The sequence below is a fragment of the Natator depressus genome, chromosome 9, assembly GCF_965152275.1.
Source record: "Natator depressus isolate rNatDep1 chromosome 9, rNatDep2.hap1, whole genome shotgun sequence".
Classification (NCBI taxonomy): domain Eukaryota; kingdom Metazoa; phylum Chordata; order Testudines; family Cheloniidae; genus Natator; species Natator depressus.
Genome location: NC_134242.1, coordinates 84,313,558 through 84,338,603, shown reverse-complemented (window position 1 = coordinate 84,338,603; position 25,046 = coordinate 84,313,558). Strand labels below are relative to the sequence as shown.

The 25,046-nt window shown below is 43.7% G+C and overlaps 1 protein-coding gene across 6 annotated transcripts in view; it reads right to left on the bottom strand.

Annotated features, from left to right (window-relative positions):
• The window catches only part of LOC141993154 (synaptotagmin-like protein 2), a 68,919-nt gene that overhangs the window by 14,149 nt on the left and 29,724 nt on the right, over nt 1-25,046 (bottom strand). For 3 of the 6 annotated variants that reach the window (XM_074962504.1, XM_074962503.1, XM_074962501.1), the window contains exons 3-12: nt 23,287-23,438; nt 17,497-17,608; nt 15,411-15,504; nt 14,889-14,970; nt 13,139-14,293; nt 11,573-11,671; nt 9,569-9,660; nt 8,689-8,790; nt 4,261-4,430; nt 2,055-2,157 (exon numbers count right to left, since the gene is read on the bottom strand). In XM_074962504.1, coding sequence (XP_074818605.1) covers nt 2,055-2,157; nt 4,261-4,430; nt 8,689-8,790; nt 9,569-9,660; nt 11,573-11,671; nt 13,139-14,293; nt 14,889-14,970; nt 15,411-15,504; nt 17,497-17,608; nt 23,287-23,438 — 2,161 coding nt within the window. The remainder of the gene's footprint in view (nt 1-2,054; nt 2,158-4,260; nt 4,431-8,688; nt 8,791-9,568; nt 9,661-11,572; nt 11,672-13,138; nt 14,294-14,888; nt 14,971-15,410; nt 15,505-17,496; nt 17,609-23,286; nt 23,439-25,046) is intronic. The other 3 variants (XM_074962505.1, XM_074962507.1, XM_074962506.1) reach the window with 3 other exon arrangements.

Below are 25,046 nucleotides of genomic sequence, written 5' to 3'. Positions count from 1 at the left end.
ATATTTTGCTTTTGTCTGAATGTTAAATATAATTTTAAGATAGTCCTAGTTTTTTATCATTGCAAACGCAAAGTAATAACCTGTCTCAGTCCAGCCCAAAGAAAGAAAGAATCTATAGAAAACAAACCAAAAAGACACCCGCTCAATGCTTATTTCAAAGGACTGGGCCCCCTTCTTTGGAAAATTATAAATCCCATGTCAGCCTAGACTTGTGCTGCTTCATACTTGATTCAGATATTGCTAATGCCTTTTTCTGGGAGCAGGGAAACAATGACTTCTGTTTTTATAAGGATGCCCCAATACATTTACAATAATTATTATACAGGATTTTTTATTTTAATTAATCCTTCGAGCGCTCATCAGTAAGATCATAGTGGTGAATGCCGAATATTCCTATGTTATGAATGGTAGCCAGTGCAGGGTAGAGGAAATACATAGCTCAGGCACAGCTGGTCATAGGGGCTCTCAGAACTCATTAAAACTCCCTCTTCCAATCCCAGTATTGCCAACCCTAAACATTCAAAAATCATGAGTCAGCCCTCCCAATAAATATAAGACTAGCTTTAAAAGCCATGAGATTTGTAGAGAGAATATACATTTGGGGGTCTTTTTATTGGCCCTCTGCTTTTATATTTTCAAATTTTCCTTCGCAACCAGCTAGAGTTTTTTGCCTTTCAGAGGAAGCAGAGATTCTCATGTTATCACAGGCCTCCAGCACCTGTGGCTTTAAGAAACCCACCAAATTATCATGCGTCTCATGATAGAGTCGTGAGGGTTGGCAACATCTCAATTCTCTGATTTTGGGGATTAAGAAAGGTTTTAGCTAATTGCCACTTCTTTTGCATTTGTTTAAAGTAAGTTTGTAGCCTCTTGTTCTTGCAAAAAGCCTTGAAAGTGTAACCCAAACAACAGGGCTGGATACCGGCCACTGATTTTTCCAAAAGATCTGAGGTTATCTGCAAGCCACCCCTTCTCCTTCCCTATCCCCTCCTCCCCAGACTTTGGGGTCTGTAAAACTCTCACGCACAAGTCCCTTGAAATTTTGGAGGATCCCAGACCTATTTATGCAGTGGGAATCGTGCCACCCTGGACATTACTGATGGCACAAGGGTCACTACCACAAGCTCCCTCCAGGCCAGTACCTACGCATGAACAGGGTCCTTTGCTAAGCTGCCAGTGTTAAGAGCAGAAGGGAACCAGCAGATCTAGTCTGCTTTCCTGTATATCACAGGCCAACAGCACCAGCCAGCACCCCCGCACAAAACCCAACCACTGAAATGAGACCAAAATGTGATAGCCCACAGGAGACTAGTCTATTACGTGCCACGGGCAGAGAACAGGAGGGACCGAGGTGCACCAGTGCCAGAGGCTCCTGTAATAGCAGGGAAATGATTAGGTGAGATGAGGAGGGGCTGTTGATAGCCTGGTCTAGTGGACACACAAGCCTGACAGCTAATGACTAGAGTTCTCATCCCAGTTTTGACAGGTCTCACTCTGTGGTCTTGGTCAAGTCACTTAACCTGTCTTAATTTCCTCAGTCCATGAGGGTTTAATAATAATTACCAACCTCATAAAAGTGGATGTGACACTTCAGTAGTTACCGTTTATAAAGAACTAACATTCACCAGAATGCACACAGAGAGTTAGTTTTATCCAATGTTGCTTTTGTGAGCTGTATAGGCCTTCTAGTTATCTATCCACATCACAAAACCCAATATAGTATCCTTGCTGGCAGCCTCACCCTAGAGGTCAAAGCATGAATGCGCATGGTGGCTGGGCTATCTTCTCAGTCATAGATTCATAGATACTAAGGTCAGAAGGGACCATTATGATCATCTAGTCTAGTAATGGAGGTAGCCTGCTTAGACCAGGGCTGGGTGACATTGCAGGGAACACCAAGCTTGAGGGCCACATCCAAAGGGGTTAGGAGTACCCACAATTCTGAGTGAAGTCAACAGGGGCTTCCAAGTGCTCGGCACTTCTAAGGATCAGACCCTGGTGTTGCCAGCAAGATCCAGGTGTGCTAGAATAAAGCTCGTCAGAAATGTCCTTACTCTTAACACTTCGTTGTAAATGGGATTCACTGTTCTCTTCTTCACCGAAGTTTTTCTCTTGCCCATTCTAGCTTTGTCTGGGAGCAGGTAAGTTTTGACATACCTGGAAAAAAAAGAACTCCAGCTGAGTAACATTCCACACTGCCATACTCCAACAAACGGGAGATTTCTGAATGGTTACATGGAATTTATGCTAACAAAAGACCTGTAGTTGACAATCTGGAACCAAAACTAAGAAACCGGTTAGAATATTAACTTGGCTTCTGCATGAAGTTATAAATCATTCAGTGGAGATGGATGAACTCTAATGAAACCAGAAGAAGGTGGCTCCCCAGCCAATATGTAAAACTGGTAATGATTTAGAAAGCATTAAAGACCATTTTCTGTAACAATAAATGGGGTAGTGGATCAGCTGTCATACCATAAGATATCTGTATGTGCAAGATCGCAGTGACATTGTGCAAGGGTGAAATAAGAGAAGAGAGGAGGAGAGGTGGGATGTCTCAAGGGGACTGAGCCTGTCACCATGTTTGAGTCCGAACTGTGTTGGTGGTAATCAGAAGCTATCACCGTCTGAAACCATCCAATTGCTAGTGGAGAAGCATCCACATCAGAAGAACCACCATTACAATTAGGACCAAAGTGCTCTTTTTTTAGGGATTCTCCATAGAGAGGCCAAGGATTGATAAGGCACAAAATGGACACAGGAGAATATACCCCAAATATACTGTGAAGTTCCATCCTAGCCAAATGCTCTATTATCTGTATTGATCTCCAGCAGGCTTAAGGTGAGGGATGTAAGGTCTTCTGAATGCTTTATGCTTTGGAAATGCCTGTCTAGCTTGTCATGCCAATACAGTGTTTGGAATTTGCCTGAGAAAGGAACTACCCTTTTGCTCCCAGAAGTAATACCTCCAGGTCAGGATTATGGCACATAGGTGTGAGGGAAATTTGTAAATTATTGCTTGGGTGACAGAGGATGATCGCACAGATAGGGTACTGGATTAACGGACTTGGGTTCAATTCCCAGCTCTGCTTCAAACTCCTGGTGAAGTCATTCCGATTCTGTGCCGCAGCTCCCCATCAGTGAAATGGAGATTAATAATTCTTGCCTGCCTCACAGGATAATTTATTAATGTTTGCAAGTCATTCAGATACTATGGCAATGGGGCCACATATGCAGATAGATTTCCTTTCAGTGTATGGGGCACCTCTACACCAGAAGGAACGTACACTAGGTTCAAAATTTGCTACTGCAGAGTATTACTTGTGCATCACACCAAAAGTGTTTCTTAAAATTTCCCCCTCCCCCAAAATTGTACTGTGGGTTTTGTCCTACGCTGTAGATCCAGAAGACATCCACTGAAGGTCCTATAAAGGTTAAAAGGGAGATTATCCTTTTCAGCTTCACATGATGGAGAACCATCATGGACATCCACAAATATGTTTGCAATGTTGTGATGGAGTTTTTGCCACTACATGCCAAAGGTCTCTAGGAACCAAAATAAACAAGAGTCTGATCATAAGGAGTATCATGCACCCATCTAAGTTCCCTCTAAGCTGCACAACAGGCTATCAAGCAGGTGAGGAGAGGCACCTCTCCCCCAGACCCAGCCTCAGAGCCGCTGCGGCGAGAGAGGGCTGGGGGGAGTCCTCTCTCCCTGCCGCAGCCGTGGGGCAGCTTGCACCCCAAACACCTTATCCCTGGCCCCACCCCAGAGCCCACACTCCCAGCTGGAACCCTCATCCCCCGCTGCACCTCAACCCTCTGCCACAGCCCTGAGCCCCCTCCAACACTCCAAACTCCCCAGCCCCACCCCTGCCACACATCACCACCATATCGGTGCACATAGCAAAATTCATTCCGCACATGGATGTAAAAAATTAGAGGGAACTTTGGCACCCATATCCCCTATTGTCTTCAACAGGAATTCCAGGTGCTCAGGTCCTGGTCATGACCAGGGCCTGAAGTTTCAAAATCCCATTCAAATTTAAGTCAGTGGCAAATCCCTTATCGATTCCAGTGAGTGCAGGGCTGGCAGCCAGTAAGGCAGTACTGCCAAGCCAACGGGAGAAATCTGGAGGAGGGAGGGAGGAAACCAATACATTTCTAAACAGAAAACATTAAACAGGTAAAGCAAGAATCCCCTAGGGAAAATGATCAAGCAATTTAGAAATAAAACCAAAACAAATAAGCCTCACTCACGGGTCAGATCTGCCTTTCTTCTCATCCACCACAGCCAGGTCCTTGCACTGGGAAACACAAATCTGGAATTCTCGGTTTTTCTCATCATAATCCAGAGCAAACTGAACAGTCCCTTGTGCATCAACGCTCCCAAAATCACCACTGTAGACGCTGAGAACGCTACCACTTACCTGTCCAGGCAGAAGAACAAGGTTAGTGCTAATAAGGTAGGCAGCCTCATTATGCTGGGAAAAGCAACAATTAAAGTACATTCACAGCAAAACACGCTGTAAAAACTCTGTACTTGATCTTAGCTGGCTCCTGGGTACCAACATAACACTGGCCCAATTCATGTGACTAAGGGCTGTGGGATCAAGTCCTTGTGGAGTGCGGGCCAGGTGCAGATGGGAATACTCTTTCAGGGCCATGCTATTAAGTACTGGATGTCTGAATTCACCAAATGACACAGAATTTTTTTTCATCCTGAGACCTCAAAGCGCTCTGTGAGAATGAGGGTAGCTGGGTCTCCTGACCATGGCAGACCGAATGAGCCATTTTACCCCAGCACACAACAGGACAGCTGTCTGTTATTCTAACCCAATATCACCATTGGGTTTTTCAGAAAAGAAATAAGTTGAGACTACCAGAACTCCTTGCATGTAAATCTACAAAAAGAAAAGGAGTACTTGTGGCACCTTAGAGACTAACCAATTTATTTGAGCATAAGCTTTCGTGAGCTAGAGCTCACTTCATCGGATGCATACTGTGGAAAGTGTAGAAGATATTTTTATACACACAAAACATGAAAAAATACCTCACCCCACCCCACTCTCCTGCTGGTAATAGCTTATCTAAAGTGATCACTCTCCTTACAATGTGTATGATAATCAAGTTGGGCCATTTCCAGCACAAATCCAGGTTTTCTCACCCCCCTCCCCCCCACACACAAACCCACTCTCCTGCTGATAATAGCTTATTTAAAGTGACCATGATAATAGTGACCACTTATCTAAAGTGACCGTAGATAGCTTATCTAAAGTGGCTATGTAGACTCCCTCCTCAGGCCCTACGCTACCAGCACTCCCAACTACCTTCGAGACACCACTGACTTCCTGAGGAAACTACAATCCATCGGTGATCTTCCTGAAAACACAATCCTGGCCACTATGGATGCAGAAGCCCTCTACACCAACATTCCACACAAAGATGGACTACAAGCCGTCAAGAACACTATCCCCGATAATGTCACGGCTAACCTGGTGGCTGAACTTTGTGACTTTGTCCTTACCCATAACTATTTTACATTTGGGGACAATGTATACCTTCAGATCAGCGGCACTCCTATGGGTACCCGCATGGCCCCACAGTATGCCAACATTTTTATGGCTGACTTAGAATAACGCTTCCTCAGCTCTCGTCCCCTAATGCCCCTACTCTACTTGCGCTATATTGATGATATCTTCATCATCTGGACTCATGGAAAAGAAGCCCTTGAGGAATTCCACCATGATTTCAACAATTTCCATCCCACCATCAACCTCAGCCTGGTCCAGTCCACACAAGAGATCCACTTCCTGGACACTACAGTGCTAATAAACGATGGTCACATAAAACACCACCCTATACCGGAAACCTACTGACCGCTATTCCTACCTACATGCCTCCAGCTTTCACCCTGACCACACCACACGATCCATCGTCTACAGCCAAGCTCTGCGATACAACCGCATTTGCTCTAACCCCTCAGACAGAGACAACCACCTACAAGATCTCTATCAAGCATTCTTACAACTACAATACCCACCTGCTGAAGTGAAGAAACAGACTGATAGAGCCAGAAGAGTTCCCAGAAGTCACCTACTACAGGACAGGCCTAACAAAGAAAATAACAGAACGCCACTAGCCGTCACCTTCAGCCCCCAACTAAAACCCCTCCAACGCATTATTAAGAATCTACAACCTATCCTGAAGGATGACCCAACACTCTCACAAATCTTGGGAGACAGGCCAGTCCTTGCCTACAGATAGCCCCCCAACCTGAAGCAAATACTCACCAGCAACCACATACCACACAACAGAACCACTAACCCAGGAACCTATCCTTGCAACAAAGCCCGTTGCCAACTGTGCCCACATATCTAGGGAACACCATCACAGGGCCTAATAACATCAGCCACACTATCAGAGGCTCGTTCACCTGCACATCCACCAATGTGATATATGCCATCATGTGCCAGCATTGCCTCTCTGCCATGTACATTGGTCAAACTGGACAGTCTCAACGTAAAAGAATAAATGGACACAAATCAGATGTCAAGAATTAGAACATTCATAAACCAGTCGGAGAACACTTCAATCTCTCTGGTCACGCGATTACAGACATGAAAGTTGCGATATTACAACAAAAAACTTCAAATCCAGACTCCAGCGAGAAACTGTTGAATTGGAATTCATTTGCAAATTGGATACAATTAACTTAGGCTTGAATAGAGACTGGGAGTGGCTAAGTCATTATGCAAGGTAACCTATTTCCCCTTGTTTTTTCCTACCCCCCCCCCCCCAGACGTTCTTGTTAAACCCTGGTTTTGTGCTGGAAATGGCCCACCTTGATTATCATACACATTGTAAGGAGAGTGGTCACTTTAGATAAGCTATTACCAGCAGGAGAGTGGGTTTGTGTGGGGGGGGGGCGCGGTGAGAAAACCTGGATTTGTGCTGGAAATGGCCCAACTTGATTATCATACACATTGTAAGGAGAGTGATCACTTTAGATAAGCTATTACCAGCAGGAGAGTGGGGTGGGGGGAGGTATTTTTTCATGCTTTGTGTGTATAAAAAGATCTTCTACACTTTCCACAGCATGCATCCGATGAAGTGAGCTGTAGCTCACGAAAGCTTATGCTCAAATAAATTGGCTAGTCTCTAAGGTACCACAAGTACTCCTTTTCTTTTTGCGAATACAGACTAACACGGCTGTTACTCTGAAACCTGTAAATCTACAGTTATTGGGCCAAATCCCAAAGTTCCTTACTCAACTGTTATACAGTTTTTCATTCAGATTGATTCCCACTGATGCCAGGGAATGCCCTACCTGAGTAAGGACTGATGAAAAACTGAGCAAGAACCTCAGGATTAGCCCCATTGTTATTACATTGTTGAAGCACTCTCAATGTGCATGGTGCTGTACAAAAGAGAGGCAGACAAAACCCCTGCCCTGAGGAGCTGATGTACCATGAGATACATTCCTTTGTGTGCCTGGTTGCCAGGACTGCACGTACAAATTGTGCATCTGCACAGAGAAATGGATAGCTAGACACCTACATAGTCTTCTGCACTCACAAACACTGCTGTGCAAATGCTCACTGGCTTTGGGCCTCCATTTAAAAAACAAAAAACAAACAAAAAAACCCCCACAGCCCATCCCATTGCCTTCAATAGGAGCAAGTGATTAGGCAGAAATAAAACACAAGCAAAGGGGTAAGTTCTATTACACCAATTACTTCGATTCATTGAAGGCATATGTTGATGGCATTGCAGGATACAAAGCAAGTCATTAACCTTCACAACACCCCTGGGCAATATTTCACTCCCATTTTATAGGGAGTTTTCCCTGTTATTCAGCCTCCCCTTTCTCCCTTCTTGACTTCATTTCATTACCCCTCAGGAATCCCCTAAATATTTCCTCTCAGTTTTTGGAGCCAAATTCACTGCCCTAATAAGGTGCTGCATTGGCTTACCCCAGCAGAGAGTTTAGAGTTGGATTTTCTAAAGCACCTTAGTGAGTTAGACACACAAGACCTGTTGAAAGCTCCTGAACTCAGTTGGTCAGTTTTTAAAAATCCCACCCAACATACCTTTCCCATACTCCTCTCTTCACCTAGCTAAATATATTTAGATCATGTAATCTTCCCTCAGATCAGTTCCCTTAGTCCCACTTTTATTGTGCTTCTCTGAACTCCCTTCAATTTATTGACAACGGAAAGATGGTCTTGCTGTTGGGGCACTGGACTGGGACTCAGGAGATCGGAGTTTGGTTCCCAGCTCTGTCACATATGTCCTGCGTGCCCATGAGCAAGTCACTTAATCTGTGCCTCAGATCTCCAGCCATAAAACCAGGGTAATAATCCTTCCTTTCTCACCACATCGTCAGTTTTCTCTATTTAGACAGTAAATAGCTTGGAGCAGAGATTGTTTCTTATTCTGTGTTTGCGTAACACCTAGCACAATGGGACCTTGATCTTGGATGGGGCCTCTAGACACAAACTATAACATACATGCATAAATAATAAAAAGAAAATACAATCACTACAGTAATCCTCCTCCTCACAATAACATAATGCCCAGAAATAATGGGAGACTCCAGGTGCCATAGCACCAGAGCTAAATGCAGCGTCACTGCATCCTACCGCAAAACCTCTTTTTAGCACGATGAGCCCATTAAGTACCTACCGAAGAGACTGATGCCATGTCAGAGGAGTGGCTGCCAATGCTAGGAGTCTTTTTGTGTCTGTTAAACTGGAAGCTGATTTCTGAAGCAGTGTCTGATTCCGTCTGTGCAGAAAGTAACAGGCATCTTTAAACACTGCGGTACGAGCACTCTGAAGCACTATGCACAAAAACCAATAGCTCAGCAGACTCCCATTAGACGTAGGTTAGAAGAAGATTTAAAAGGAATGTAGTGCAGGGAGTCTCCTCAGGGATATTCCCTCTGTCTGACTGAAAGATCATCATTAATTGATGACCAATGGAGTGGCATGCAATCTCCCTTGCTGAAGAGATCACCACAACGTTATGGCTTGGGGGAGAATGACCAAGGAGAAGTTCTGGGTATCCTTTAGGACTAGTTCTGTTAAAAAGGATTTTTGATTCAATCTCCCAAACCTAAGGCCTAGTTTAGGATTATTCAGGGCTGGCTTTAGGGAAAATGGCACCCTGAGGAAACTTGCATTTTGTCATCCCAGGGCCCCACTCCCTCCCCAGGCTCCCCCCGCCCAGCCCCCACTGCCTCCGTACCCCACCCCACCCCCTATCCTCACTGCCTCCCCAGGCTCCCCACCCAGCACTCGCTGCCTTCCCCACCCCTTTGCCCCAAGCTCCCTTCTGTGGCCTCGCACCCTGGGCCTGCCCTGCTCCTTGCTTCTTGACCACAGTGCCCCACTGACCACAGTGCCCCATAAGGCCAGCCCTGGGAGTGCTCCAGTATCATCTCCAGAGTTTATGGTTCAATCAACACTTAAAGAGAGCATTTGCAACCATGTATTTTACTGAGATGTTAAACATGTTATTCATGTTAAAGTTGGTGGAGTTTGGGCTACACGCACACCCCTACCTCAGATAGAAGGACAGGGGAAGATCTGCTCAGCTCTTTGGTTCGTTGGGGCTCAAGAAGTTGATGAGTTATCATTTGCGGCTTATTGTACGCTGTAGGCACAAATGGGGGAAAAAAGGCAACAAGTTGTCCTATAGGCTGAGGCAGGAAAACATAATGAAGACCGAACCAGTTTCCATTAACTGTGGCATATACTGTACATAGGGCTTGGGATGACCTAGGGAAATGATCTTGGAAGTCACTGGAGTTCTACCCACTTACTTCACATCTGAATTTAGCCCTATAAAGTTGAATGGTATCCCTGAAAATAGCTCAGAAAAGTTAGCTAAAAAGTATTTCAATGAGTTTTCATTATATTTTTCAGAGTGTGTAAACTCCCTCTAGTGGCTAATTTAATTTAAATATTAGCCTAAAGAATTGTGTGTCACTTACTGTCTTCAGTCTGAACAACAACAGTTTATCTCCTTGTTAATTTATGATAGAATATAAACACAAAAACAAAATTATTGATATTTTCATCTCAGTGTATTGCATACAGCATTCACGGTTTGCAAAAAATCACTAAGTATTTGTGCCTACAATTTAGGAGTTGTATACACTCTCCTTTCAATACTTTTGATAAAAACAGACAGATGCTTATTTTGAATCCAGCTTTCTCTTTGCAATTATGTAGGTACCTGATCCAAAGCCCACTGAAATCCATGGGAAGAATCCCATTGATTTCAGTGGGCTTTGAATCAGATCATAAGTTATCAAATTCATTATTATGATCTAATTTGATCTTGATGCTGCATGAGATATGGGGGGAAAGTCATCTCACTTCTTCATTATTATTAAGAAGAGTGATGTTGGTCACGAACATCTAACGACAAGTTCTGCTCCCAGTCAACTAGTGTAAATCAGGGAAACTCCACTGACTTAACTCAGTTCCTCCTGCTTTACGCTGGTGTAACTTGGAGCAAAACTTGGTCCTGAGATTTTGGTCAGTCTTCAAATACATGGTATGCACAGATTCTTATTCACATTAAAAAACCCCCACAGTTACAGCGTTGGCACTGACTAGCTGGTTTTTCAGAATATGTGGCAACATCTCAGGGGGAAGATCCAAACTCCAAAATTAAACAAACAAGGGTGGGGGGGAAAAAGCCTGTTGTGTTTTAAAAATGTACCACATTAAAAAGAGGGTTAGGCATTTAAACAACCAAGTTAAATAAAATAGATTTGATCCTTAACTTCTCTTTCCAATGACTAACCCCTTTCTAAAACAATGGGCTTGATTTTAAGATTATACACACACAAAACATTTCAGTCATGAAGGCCAATACACCCCACCAAGCTACAATGATCAAAGGGCCCAAGCACCCTCTCAGTAGTATAGAAACCTACATGTCATTTTTACCTCTAAACTGGAGTAAACACAATAAGCTGCTGATTCCAACCCTCCCTCCAGGTTTATTATTTTGCAAACAAATTACATCAAAACAACACTACATAGTTGGTTTTGCTATCTTCAGGGCTTATGGCTCTGAACAAAACTCCATAGCAATCTTAAAATAGAGGCTGAAATCCTGATCCTCTGTGCAAAGGCCAAATAACTGAGTTGTGCAGCGTGTAGGGACCTCGTGCAGCCAGTCTAGAACCACTACTGCAGCATCACCTCTTCCAGCCTCTCCCAACACAGAAACTGCAGCCAGCAGATCCATATTCTGCCATAGTCCCAACCCCATTATGCCACTGATTGGACTGCAGTGCACAGACAGCCAAGTTATGGCCTTTTCACCAACCCCCTGAAGCTCCCAAGGTTTCACCTAGAAGAATGTATGACAAGCCAAAGATAAACATCAATTTGGTTAGAAGTTTACTGGGTGTGAATCAGCTTTCTAATTTGATGATGAAACATTCTTTGCTTAGTCCCCGTACAAGAACCCAATGGCTGCAAGATCCAGGCTGAAAGTATGAGCTTATGAAAACGTAAAAAAAAGAGGAAAGACAGACATTACTCACTCTCACTGGTTGTGTAAATGTTCACCATGCTCTTGGCTAGATTAATGCTATTCGCTCGTGCCAGAGCCATGGCAACAGGGGATTGATCCCCGCCTTCTTCTGAAATAAAATTAAACACCAAAGCACCAAAATAAGCAAATGAATAAAAAGAAAAAATAGATCCAGGGCTTGTGGGTCTCACCGTCGGCATGTTAATTAAATAACTAGGACACTAACTGGATCAAATAAAGGAGGAGATTGAAAAGCACACACGGCAGTTTAGGCACTTGACTCTCACTGACTTTCAGTGGGAGGCAGGCATCTAACAGCCATTTGTGCCTTTGAAAAATCTCCCCCAAAACAAAACAAAAATGTATCTCCATCATGGAAAAGGCAAACGATAAAAGATTAATCTAGTCCCCAAAATAGACCATCACAGGCACAAAGCTTCCCACACAACTCACACCACCTGGCAGGCTCATTCCTGTGATAACAACATGTAGACAAAGAAATTTAAATATATCTTTGAAAAATTGCCTGGTACCTACATCAAACACTTCTATTAACTGAAAGTGCAATTCGGTATTTCTATGTTGGGAGAAATAGGGACTAAGCCATGACGTAGCAACAATACTTGAAAATAAGTGTAGGTGAAGTTTAAAGAAAATGTTTTTAACTAGATCCTAACTTAGTACTGTTCTAGGCCATGATAAAAGTAGAAGGTGGCTAGGGAGCCTTCCACTTCTGTCCATAGGAAGCCAGCCCACGTTTTAAGAAAAACAGCTCCAGTATTGCAAGTATTGTTTTTCCACCTTCCATTACACGCTGGCACAATTCATTTTCCTTACATGCCTCAATGGGTGCTGCTGGGGGGCAAACTCACACCTCAGGCAGTTAGGTATAGCAAAGCATCATTACCATGAGGAGGAGCAGGGTATAAAAATCCAGAGAGATGAAGAATGGCAGTGCAATTAGTTGTGGCTGCAATTTTGTGCACAAGTTTAATTGTGGATAAAATCTTGGAGGCCTGAGAAATGCTCAAAAGTCATTAGCATCTGAACACTCTTTGGTGGCCTCAATCCAATTCCTGATGGAGAGGTCTCCATATCACCAAAGCAAAAAGTCCAAATAACCACCGTACTAAATTAGGCGCCTGGTGTCTGATATTTCTAGCAACACTTCAATGGGAAGAACAAAAGTTTCCTGTAATAAACCCAAAGGCCTTACACAAGGACTTGCATCCCGCTGGGTACCGAATTAACATGAAATCTCTGGGTAAAAGCTCTCTAATGGCAGCCTCCAGAGAGAGAGAGGGAGTGGAATGAGCAGACAGACTGAACTGTCCTCATCCACAAATTAGGTGACTCCAAGTCAGAGATTAGGTCCATTGGTGGGATGATGTGAGGGAACTGTTCAGTACTATTGCCCATTCTACAACAAACCTGTGGCCAAACAGAGGACTTGTGAGTCTCCAAAGCTGTTATCCTGGCACATTTCATAAGCACAAAAACTTTATGCAGGAAGTAAAGGGGGAGGGAAAAAGGGCCTTCAGGAAGAGAATATGCAGGGAAGTAGGAAAAAACCTACTTGTTAGGACTTCATTGGGGATGTAGTTGGAGTTCTCAATACCTGAGAATACAGCTGAGTCAGTTCCTTGAATCGCTTCTCTCTCCGTGGCTGGTTCCTTGGACATTAGGTTTTCTACAGGCTCACGTGTCTTAGCCTCAGGCAGCTCTCCATTAGTTTCCATGTTTTCTTGAATGCCCAAATCAGACCTTTTATCCCTATCACTGTCTGAATGTACAGGTTCTATTAATATCTGAATCCTACTCGCCAATGAGTCCACTTTGCGCCTGCTTTCTTCAGGCATGACATACTCATCGGCAGGCGTTTCTGGTTCAAATGTGCTGCTGGGCCCCTCTTTCGTGGGCGATTCTATTTTGATCGAAGGCACTCGCACAGGCAGTTTGGATCTCCTCAAGCAGCGTTGGGCCTTTCTCTCCTCCTCCTGCCTCCCATTACTTTCAGTCAATGAATCATTTCTAGCAGCCACAGCCCCTTTGCTCTTGCCATATGTAGACCTGGCCATAGAGGAGGCCGAGACCTTCCTTGAATGGGCTATGTAGCACGGTTCATCTTCACTAGAGGAGAAGGTTACTGTTCTTTTGTAGGGAATTCTGGTTTTCATGGAGACATTGGACTTTTCTTCACCATTTTGGCTTTGATTAGACTGTACAGAGAGAGAGCGACTCAATATGAACGGTCTCCCATTTGACTCTACCATGCTGGGTTTTTCAAAGGACTCCTCTGAAACATTACCTGCTACTACGGTATCAGCACCTTTCTCCCAAAAGCTTCTCAGGTTCTTGAACTGTTCATGATCTAGGCCGATTTCCTCATCTTTATGGCTCATGGAAAAGATGGTATAGTTGGCTCCTTGCTTCAGAACCAGATTGTTGTCTTCCTCTCCAGACAGAGATTTTGAGCTTTTAAGTGACTCTCTCTTTGCGTGACTGCCCTCCGTCTGCTCTGTGGGATTCACAAGAGTCTCTGACCTGAACAGGCCTTTGCTTGCTTTCCTCTTGACTGGTATCTTGCTGGCAATATTAGTGTCTATGGGGGGAGCTTTCTGCATTGCTGGGGTGCCACTGAGCACATCAGGAACCTCCACCCCAGAAGAATAGCTGGACTGAACCATGTCCTCTTCTGAGAGCTTGGCAGGCAATGGAGGTACACCATGACCTACAAAAGCAAACAGTCACAGCCTATTCCAAGAGCTCGAACAAAACCTCACCAGAAGGTTTGTGCTACAGCTGATTAAAAAGAAAGGGAGAAAATTTTGGAGAAGTGCCCAGCATTCCTTCCCTCCCCTTTCCCCTGCCCTCAAATTTTGAAGTTTCAAAAACAAAAAATTCAAAAACCCACCCAGCTCTAGTTTGTCCCTGTGAGGCAAGGTAAGCAGCACTGCTATCACAGCTTTGACCCTATTTAGATATTATTCATATGCACTATTTGTGATGCCCTAACAGTGTGCTTAGTGCTGTTCAAGAGACAGAAGACCGGTCCTTACCTTGAGGAGTTTACAAGCCAAACAGACAACATATGACACACTGGGGGATCCAAAAGAAGATTTAGTCATAGGGTTTCTCTCCCTGCTTCCTGTCTTTGACATAATGTGCTGGAGGGTTAATGTTTGTGCGTTTCAGGAAACCCATTCCTAGGTGCTGAGGTAAGAACTGCCCTTCATCATACATACCAAACAATGCTTTGTACCTAGATGCCTTCTATGCTGCATAATAAAAGTCATATTGCTGAATAAACAACAAAAAACCCCTACCTTTTTCAGACAGCTGCCAGTTGTCTGTTGTACTTACTCCAGCGTTGCTCTCTCCTGGCGAGACATCATTTACACTCCATCTCTGCAGGGAAAATAAACCCCATCAGTGTATATGAACTGGCAAAACATCTGGGTCTCTCTCACCAGATCAATTTTCTGCCATTGTAGAGGAGTCAGGCATTGGTGCACCTCAGTACATCCTGTTCTCTGCTTATGGCACATAATCGTTTAGTCTCCAGAGGGCTTTAATACTTTAGTCTAGTCTAGGTTATTGGGCTCAATACAGGGAAAGCTGGGTGCGGCTTAGTAATTTGTGATACAAGGTCAGACTAGATGATTGGGTGGTCCCTTCTGGCCTTAAACACTATAAAAACTGGAAAGACATTGTCTTGTATCTCAGCATAAACACCAAGCAGCCTTTGGAGCCCTTCAGGTCTCTCGCTAAGCCGGTAGCAATTGGCATAGGCTACGTACCGACCCCAAGGATAATCAAGCAAAATATAGAGGTTGCGTGTACACTACCTCATTTGATGAGGGTGGCAGCATGACATGTCTTGGTTTTGGCTTTGGCCAGGTTTTATGTTCCTCTGAAGAATCCAAAGCAGTTGTACTGGATCTGCAGAAGATGAGAGATGCCTTAGCAAAGATGTAGATTCCAACACCTAATGTGAAGGCACATTTTGTGGGGAGATTTTTCAGGGTGAACTAACCTTCTTTCAGGCCTGCTCAGTTCTGTTGAGCTACTTTTGTTACTTTCATAGTGTGTCTGCTTATGCTGACACCTCTCTGCTCAGATTATCCAGAATCAGTGGCTTCATTTATTTCCTTCATAAGCATTTGGAATGACTTGGTGCATGATAAAGGGCCTGACCCTCGACTCTGGGTTATACTGACAACTCACCCATTCCAGTCAATAGGGCCTCTAGAGACGTCTCTCAATAAAAATAGAGGGACAAATCCCCAGGTTTCCATGGGGTCAGATTTTCCCCTTCTGCGGGAAAACCTGAGGGAATAAAAAACTATGGCGATTCCTCCAGTGGAATCTCCTTCCCGATATGTTCCATCGGAGGGGTAGGATTGGCACTGATGCAGAACAGATGGTGGGTCCATCTCCTAAGACCCTCATATTTCCTAGCTGTGTCCTGAGGAGTCACAGGAGACCAGAGCCATCTGTGAGAAGGCCTAATGCCACTGCACTGGTCTTTGTCAGCTAGCCCTCCATCCCTCCCTACCACCTGGCACTGAGACTTCAATGGAGTCACACTGCCGTGCCTTTCCTAGCTGAAAACTTTCCTGAAACCTCGTCTTAAATGGAGGCATCAATGTGTATTTCCTCCCACCCCTCAATGCCCACTCCTTCCCAGCCCAGCCAGTGCAATCTGCTGCTCAGACATGGCTCTCCAGACATAATGCTGCCAGAGAGGCAGATGACCTTTTCTGCACAGGAGAGGGAGGCCCTTCTAGACCTGGTTCTGGGAGGCACTGGCTATGATTGGGCCCCCAGTTCTTCCTCATTTCAGTCCAAAAGCTTAGTGGGGTTTAGACATTTATACTGACAATGGGAACAGCCACAATTATATTGGACAGGATAAAAACAAATCCTATGGAATACAAATGCTTCAAGGAATAAGTCAATTGCTAACTGCCTGCAGGTTAGGAAGAAGCTTCCCCATGACCAGGCTATGTGATTGCTTGCCCTTTTCTTGGACAGTTCTGGCCAACGTCAAAGACAGCATGGTGAACTTCCTGACTGCTAGTCAGATCCAATACAGCAATTCAAGTGTTCAGGTTTGACTCCCAGGGGACTTTTGCCCAAACGAGGACCAGGAAAAACAGAGTAAAACCCTGAGGATTTGGCCCAAATGAAATTTAGAGAACTTCTGTACTGGCAAAGAAAGTACACAGAGAACATCCTTCTACAAGGAAATGCTTTTAGACTGTGTCCTTTATTAAACAATCCCCCTGATAAACTGAATTGAGCATGGCTGCATCATTGTGCCACATGTTTAACAATTCATTGCCTTCCTGTTTCTAAGAATGATTTCTTATTTTGCTGACCGAAATGCAAATGAGATGGAAGCAACAAACAGAAATGCAAATATTTTAATGGTTTATCCAGAGCTTATTAATACTAAGGCAGTCACCACTTTGCTTGTACTTTGATGGAGTATTTTTGCCCAATCAAGCTTCGATAAGACATACTGAATTGTTAAAGGGGTGGCAAGGAACTGCCAAGAAATGAGCAATGTTCCCAAAACAGCTTCTTTTGTTAATGATGCTCAGCTGCAAAAAGTTAAACAAATATAAAACCACCATTTATCTGAAAAGTTATCAATAATATTCTGAGATTGGCCATTGCTGCCTTTTTGCTGGTCCCCTATCAAATCATGCAGGAAAAGCCTTGATGGAATAAACACATTACCAGACATTTATTAAGGGAGGTTAATATCAAAATACTTTTCAAAGAATTGTTAAAGATATCCCTTAGTAACCAAAAGCTCAGTTAAAGAACCGGGATCTTGCTTGTTACGTTTAATTTTCATGAACAATAATGGAAAGTCTGTGCAGCCAATATGCAGCACTGAAACTGTTGTCCTTTGTCAGTTACCTCTCGGCTCCCAAGTCAGGAGTGAGTTCAGGGAAGAGAGGACTGGTTGCGTCTGATGGCAGTGAAGCTGCTCTGCCTTCCAGGCTCTGCCGGATGTGTTCATTAGGTTCATCTATTATATAACAGAGGGGATTGGGAAATGACATTTAATTAAAACTGTGACAGCCGCTATGTTTTATTTTGGTGCAAGCAAACACTTGTTAAATGATTCATACCAGAGCTAAACTGTGAAATTAACTCAGGGTAATTGATAGAGAGGCAGGCTGGCCGGCTCTCCACTCCCACACTCTCGCTCAAAAGATCTGCCAGTTTCAATGGGGGTGGACACACACACACACACACACACACACACCCCTTTCAAAAGCAGCATTGTCAAAAGCATGTCCCAGTCCCCCGTGATTTGTCAGCGTAAACAGACCTGGCTAAAAACTCTACTAATGACAGAAGCAGTCAAACCAGCTATAAACCTTAACAGGACACTGCAGTGGTGGTCAATAAAGTTAATCCATTCCAGGATTTGAATTCAGCTATTTCCTGTTTTGACTCAAAGTCATCTGATCTTGGCAAACAGAGGAGGCGGCCAATCGAGTTAATAAAAGGAGATCCCTATTGTTTGTACTGGCACAGGGCTAAACTGTGTCTTCTGTGTTTTACTGAACCAACCGACAGGAAAAAGAACAAGAGAAGACAGTAACATTTAAAGCAACATGTCAGGGTACAAAAGCTGCCTTAGAAACTCAACTGTCAAATATATCTACTGTACAACAAAAAGGGTTAAACTCTCAAACAGGGATGAAAAAGTCAACTTGTTCTGAGCAATAGAAGCTACTTGGTATCTTAATATATTTATTCACCAGCCAGCAAGGTCTATTGCACAGAGACAATGTACCTGTTACTAAACCTGCCAGCACTCTTTAGATTATATTGTATGAAACAGACCATGCAAGGGTTCCTGTTCAAAGGCCCGATATACCATATTACAAAATGTGGTATCCCTGGCTGTTCAGCTATTGGTTTGCAAAGACGTGGGTCAAACAGCAGAGAAACTCTCTATGGACAGGTTATGATACAGCTGCTTTCTGCATCCACTGGGATTATTGCACCTTCCTTGGAAGCATTTGGTGCTGTTCAGTGTCAGACCAATCACTGGACCAGGTGGATGACTATCCAAGCCAATATGGCAACACCTACATTCCTAAGATCTGAAAAATCTGTGCATTATCACATGTCAAAGATCCTGCAGGCCAAATTCTATCCTCACCTGCATCTATGTAACTCTGTTGTCTTCATTTGCGTTGCACAGGTGTAAATGAGGGCAGAATATGGCCCCCGCAATTGGAATTTAAACAACAGTTCTGTTGGTGATGCGCAAACCATAACTTTCCTAGAGAGGATGTGGTTCTGCCATTCTTACAGGAATAACGTGAGCAGATATAACCCACATTCAGTGGCCTGCTCCCTGTAGGTAAGAATGTGCCATTTTTACACATGCAGTGCCGTGTAGCCTCACCCACCGTGTCTCTCCATTTTTACATAATCTTTTTTCAGAGAACGGCACAAGCAGTAGCATTTAAATGTACCAAGAAAAGCCACAGAGCTGTGACGTGGTAAGAAGTCTCCTGTTGGCTGGGCACATGCTGAGAACTGGCAAATGACAAGCAGTGTATGTAAAACCAGGCCGATGGGCAGAAGCAAGAGCTTCCTCCTCCTCCACCCTAAAATTCTTGCACCTGAGATAGCAAGACACAAACAGGTTACTGTTCTGGAACCAGAAGGAGAGGGGGCAAACACAAAAACCTCTCACATTTATACTTGGCCTATTCAAGCCATGAGAGGCCTCGACAACTACAGTTGCATTCACTTTGCAACTCACAATGAAACCCATCGCATTATATTCGCACTGTTGCCAGCTGAGGACTCTGAGGTCTTCATGTATTCTCATACAGACCATCTAGATTTCTCCCTCAAATCAACAGTCATAATTGTTTTTTTTAATTACAGACAGGTTGTCAGGGTATTATAACCCATGAAAGCCAGTAAAGTGGCCTTGGTAACTTTAAGAACAGATACAGTGGGAGGCAAGTTCCACCCTGAATTAACAGTTGTTCAACCAGTTTAGCTTGCCTAGCTATTTCTTTAAAAGAAAAATACATAGGTATGGCTTAATCATATGGCTCTAATGCTTCACCTGTTACATCAGCTATCCTTTCCTTATTGTGTTAAAATACAGACCTGCATTTGACAGAAGATGAAATTGTACTATAGGGAACCATCCTGCATTGGCAGGGAAAAGAACTGGCTGCTCAAGCAGGTGTTTTGTTTGTTTGTCATATATTGATTGTCACAGGATAAAGAACAAAGAAATTATCAATAAATTAATGAAATTCCCTAGTCTGAGAATAAGCTAAAACAGCTGACTGTAGGCTCACACTTACCATCACATTCCTCCCAGGATTTAAAAACTAGTTATTATCTCCAGGACCTGGGAAATTCACTAAATGCCAAGCTATAATATATATAGCTATATATAGTCGGTCTCCTTTAGGGCTTTATGCTGCTGCCAATCACCACAGTATCAGAGCATCTTCCATGTCGAACAGCAATACTGAAAGTCCCCAGAGGACTACATGGAGTCTCTGGCACTTTTCCTTTGGCGTCCAAACTCTGCTTGTAGTAGGGCTGTTAGGAATATTTTAGACTTTAAAAATTTCCTCTTCTATTTCCCTTTGGTAGCAGCTAAGGATAGAAGGGACTTCAGTGTCCAGCTGGGTAGGACCTTTCCAAGTAGAGGTTCTCTCTTCTCTCTTAATAAACAATGCTCAGAGCTTTAAATCAGGATTCAGAGCCCTAGACTCATAGAAGCATTGCACTAATCTTGTTAAATGAACACCTACCTCTTCCAATCAGACTTAAGAACTGATGGCAGGGTGAACAATTCTGATCTCCAGAGGGAAGAATAAAGGTTGGCAAGACAGCAATTGAATGCCCTTATCTCACTGATTTCAGACTCCACATAAGCCGTAGGGTATGTCCCATTCTGAGAAAGTTTAGTCCTACTTACTTGCACGGACCAGGTTCTGCTCTCAATGACACCAGAGTTATTCTGGTGTAACTTCATCAACAATGGAATCACACCAGTGTTGGTGAGATCACTGTTTGCCACTTACAGCTGAGAGCAATTGGCTAATACATTAATACACAGTAATTTGAGAGGGGAATTTAGCATCTGGCTACTACTAAAAGAAGCCTTTAGTAGAAATAATGGCTCCAGTGCCTGACCCCTAACCTATAGAATGGCAGTGGGAAGGTTAATAGGAGAAATTCTATTTGGAAATAATAAAGTCATATGCTGCTTCAGTGATTTGAAATCAGTTGCAGATTAGAAAGAGAAACAAGGAGGAAGGGGAAGAAAGAAAATGGGAGAAGGAAGAAAGGGCAAAGTCTAACCACAATAATACACAATATGAAAGTTTAGCAGCATTTGCAATGTCCTGTTTAAACAAATATTGATCACACTGCTCAAAACACACAAGCAAAGACACAGCCTTTGTGGAGTCTGAAATCGGCGAGATAAGGGCGTTCAATTGCTGTCTTGCCAACCTTTATCCTTTGCCTCTGGAGAGCAGAACTGCTCACCCTGCCGTCAGTTCTTAAGTCTGATTGGAAGAGGTAGGTGTTCATTTAACAAGATTAGTGCAATGCTTCCATGAGTCTAGGGCTCTGAATCCTGTTGTAAAGCTCTGAGCATTGTTATGAAGTGAGACGAGAGAACCTCGACTTGGAAAAGTACAAGACACATGTAGTCTATGGCACTTTTCCTTTGGGGTCCAAACTCCGCTGTTGCTAGGGATGTTGGAATAGCGCAAAGGAAAGAGCAACCCCCTCTCCTGGAGCATATCAAGAAGGAAATGCATAAGGAGCCCAGTATGGAGAGTAGGTGGATATGAAGTCAGGTGGAGCAACACTATAGATAATTTCGAAAAATTGGAAGGTGACAACCTGGGTTCTGCAAAAGAGCAAAGCACAAGTATATCACCGAAGACCTTGGCAGCTCTAATCAAAGATTGCCATCAGGACCATGGCTTCCTGGAATCTGCTGGAGCCAATAATTAATCAGGCATGTCTGTAGATCTGTGATTTCCCACCCTAGCAAAATAATTAAATCTGCAGATTGCACAAGACTGGCATACAGTCCCACAGCGTTTCTGCCTAGTCTTACTTGGCTCATATTCATCAGAACTGGATGTGAATCATCCCCAGTATTATTTTCCCACAAGTGTTCAGTAAAAAGTGCCAAATGCAGGCTGGTTATATTTGGACTCAATGCATAGCCCTACCCATCTCACAAAGGGCCACACTATTCTCTTCCCTGCCCTTAGCAGTCATAGGAGATTTGTTCTGTTCCATATACAATGATGAATTTATACATGCGTGTCAAATGAACTACAGTGCATCTTGGAATTAGTGCATGGTCCCAGACACACCCTTGCCTTGGTACTAGTCAGACATTTTCAGCACTGCCTCAGCATACTTTGTTGTTCCCTTGTAAGTGACTAGACCTGCCGAGTTGCCTTGTCATTCTCTTGTTAGAGGGGCAAGGATTCCCCCTCCAGCAGAAGTGGCAGAGAGCACAAGGAAGGAGGCAGCCATCCATATGGAAGCCCTGAGGCAACTCCCTTCCAGCTCCCTCCCTGCCATATGAACCCCACAAATCCCTCTGAGGGATGGTTCACATCCTGGAGGAGGAACCTTAGCAACGTAATAGTGATGGCCACAGTGCTGACTTACTGTGCTCTGTAGAGTCCCACGGGACTGAAGTGGGGGGGAACAATGCCATGAAGAGCAGCCATCACTTCCAGCCCACCCCTCACACATCTGAGCCCTGCCGGGCACCAAAGTGTCTTCAGGGAAAGAGAGGAATGATGCCAAGGAGGAAGCACTCATCTCCACTGAGCCGAGAAGCACCAGGACTCTGTCCCCTCTACTTGGGGAAGTGGAGAGGATAAGCTGGTCCTAACTCACACTGACATTACATTTACTGCATACATAACTGTAGATTTAGACTGTAAACTCTTCAGGGCAGGGACTGTCTCTTGATATGCATTGTGTTATGGGGCCCTGATCTCAAGCCACTAGAGGAATAAATACCTTACAAAAATCCATAGTTTAATAAGCAGGGAGGGTGAGGTGGGGAGATGTGGAGAAACCATGCCACTAATCTTGGGTTTCCTTGGTCTATCTAACAAACAGAATACAGTACATTATTCCCATTCTCACTACTCAGTCAAAGTGAAATCACACCAGAAACAGTAAAGCACATTTTCAGGTTGTAGTAAAACAGAAGGTCTTCAGCACAAGCCACCTGCCTCTGGTCCCCACTAGCTGTGTCTGGAGAAGGCACACTAACTAAGCCATTTCTAAATGGATTTCCTGTGGGGCCTTTGGACCCAGTTTATTCAGGCTGCGTTTTTATGGTTAACAGCAGCCCAGTGCTGAGGATCCAAGTCAGGTACTATGGACCATTTAGTCCTAGCTACTTCCCCAAAACAGGGATCAAGTGCTCTTGATCTCTGCAGCAGCGTAAATCTCACCTGTAAGCCCTAATGCAGATCGTTGTATTTCCTAGTACTGAAAACAGTTCACAAAACCCCTGTTGGAATGTAAATGTCAAGTACACAAAGGCTAGTACCCCAAAGGCATGGCACCTAGGAATCACACCATGCAGTGTCTGGGGCTCACCTTTTTCTGGTTACCAGCAGATTGCACAGTGATGCGCAGTAATGTACTTACTTTCCGGTTTCTCCTTTTTCTTTCTAATGGATGCTCGAAGCAGGTCTGGCCCCTCTAATTCCTCTTGAAAACGTTTTGCCTTCACTTCATTAAACCATTCACCAGTCACAAACTTTTTCTTCTTTTCATCCTTGAGAGAGCCTTGTAATCGTCTAAAAATCAAACAAAGAAAAAAAAAAAACAACCCCCAAACAAGTGAGGCACTAAAAATACACTATATTCACAAATATTTTACTGATGCTGGCCAGAAATCATGTAGGAACCCTGACTCCAGCCGACTGAGCTCACTGAGACTTTATAAAGCCTCACAAAGTATTCTCAACACCGGTTTCAGAGCAGCAGCCGTGTTAGTCTGTATACACAAAAAGAACAGGAGTAATTGTGGCACCTTAGAGACTAACAAATTTATTTGAACATAAGCTTTCGTGGGCTACAGCCCACTTCATCGGATGCATAGAATGGAATATATAGTAAGAAGATATATATACACATACAGAGAACATGAAAAAGTGGAGTAAGAGGCTAATTAATTAAGATGAGCTATTAGCAGCAGGAGAAAAAAAAATTTTTTTCTCAACAAAGTATCCAAAACCTCACACAGTATCCAAAACACTCTGCATGTGAAAGTCAGATATTCTTAGAGGGTTTTTTTTATTTATTTAAAACCCAGCCTAACATGGGATTTTTTTAATGTATTTCCAAAATGGAAACCTGCTGATAATACTAATACTTTTCGCCTTCCATATGGAGGATCTCCAGGGCTCCTTTACAAACGTTATTCCCACCGCACCCCACCCCAAAAAAGCCCTTCCTGTGAGGTAGAAATCACTTCAACCCCACTGAAATGTGGCCAGGATGGATCACAGCAGCTGATTTAAAAATTAAGGACAGGAGGTGAAGAATACCACACCCAGTTGAACAAGCAGGGGAATTTAGGTGGGCTGAATATAATTATTTATGAGGGAATTCAGGAAAGACACTGGGCTTAAAAAAAACCTCTGCTCTTACTAAATGTGCCACAGGATCATGCGTGATTGCAAGGGGACAGGAACCTGGTTTTACAACTCAGCTGCTTCCACCTGCCTAGCCAGGGCACTGGTTCAGTTCTGGTCGAGAGGGAAGAGTGCCATTCACTGAATCACCAAAAACATTTTCTGCAGCAAGTGCATAATCCTAGATGGTCTCCCATTCAGTTACAGACCCACCCTATTCCTGCTTAAATTGTGGATTAATTGAGATCACAGCCCAAGGGAATACAGCTGCAGGTTCATCACATTTAGATGTTCTAATACTGTAGGCTTCTGTGTTTCCTGTTTAAAACTCACCCAATCAGTATTTTACTCACTGGAACATACTGTAATCTACTCTCTCTCCAATTTTATAGCTGTCTGGCCCAGCCAACTGGTGACTATTCAGTAGTGCCTGTCCATAACGAGTTAAGACCAAGATTACCATCCCTCCCATCAGGAAATGCATATTTTAATAAAACCTCCGTAGGCAGCAGGGTAACTTATATACATAGGCAGCAGGTGAACAATTATGGACCAGCTGTTGCCGTTCGTACTCACAGTGAGTAAACCTTTACTTCTTGAGTTGTCCCATTCATTTCAATAGGATTATCTGCAGAGCAAGGGTGGCAGAAGCTGGACCCATATTGGGTGACACTTCTGCACACCATTTTTTAAAATACAATCGACAGTGAAACTCTGTTTCCTTATGGTAGTTTCTTTAATACTGGAAAAAGGACAGAGACACAGTAA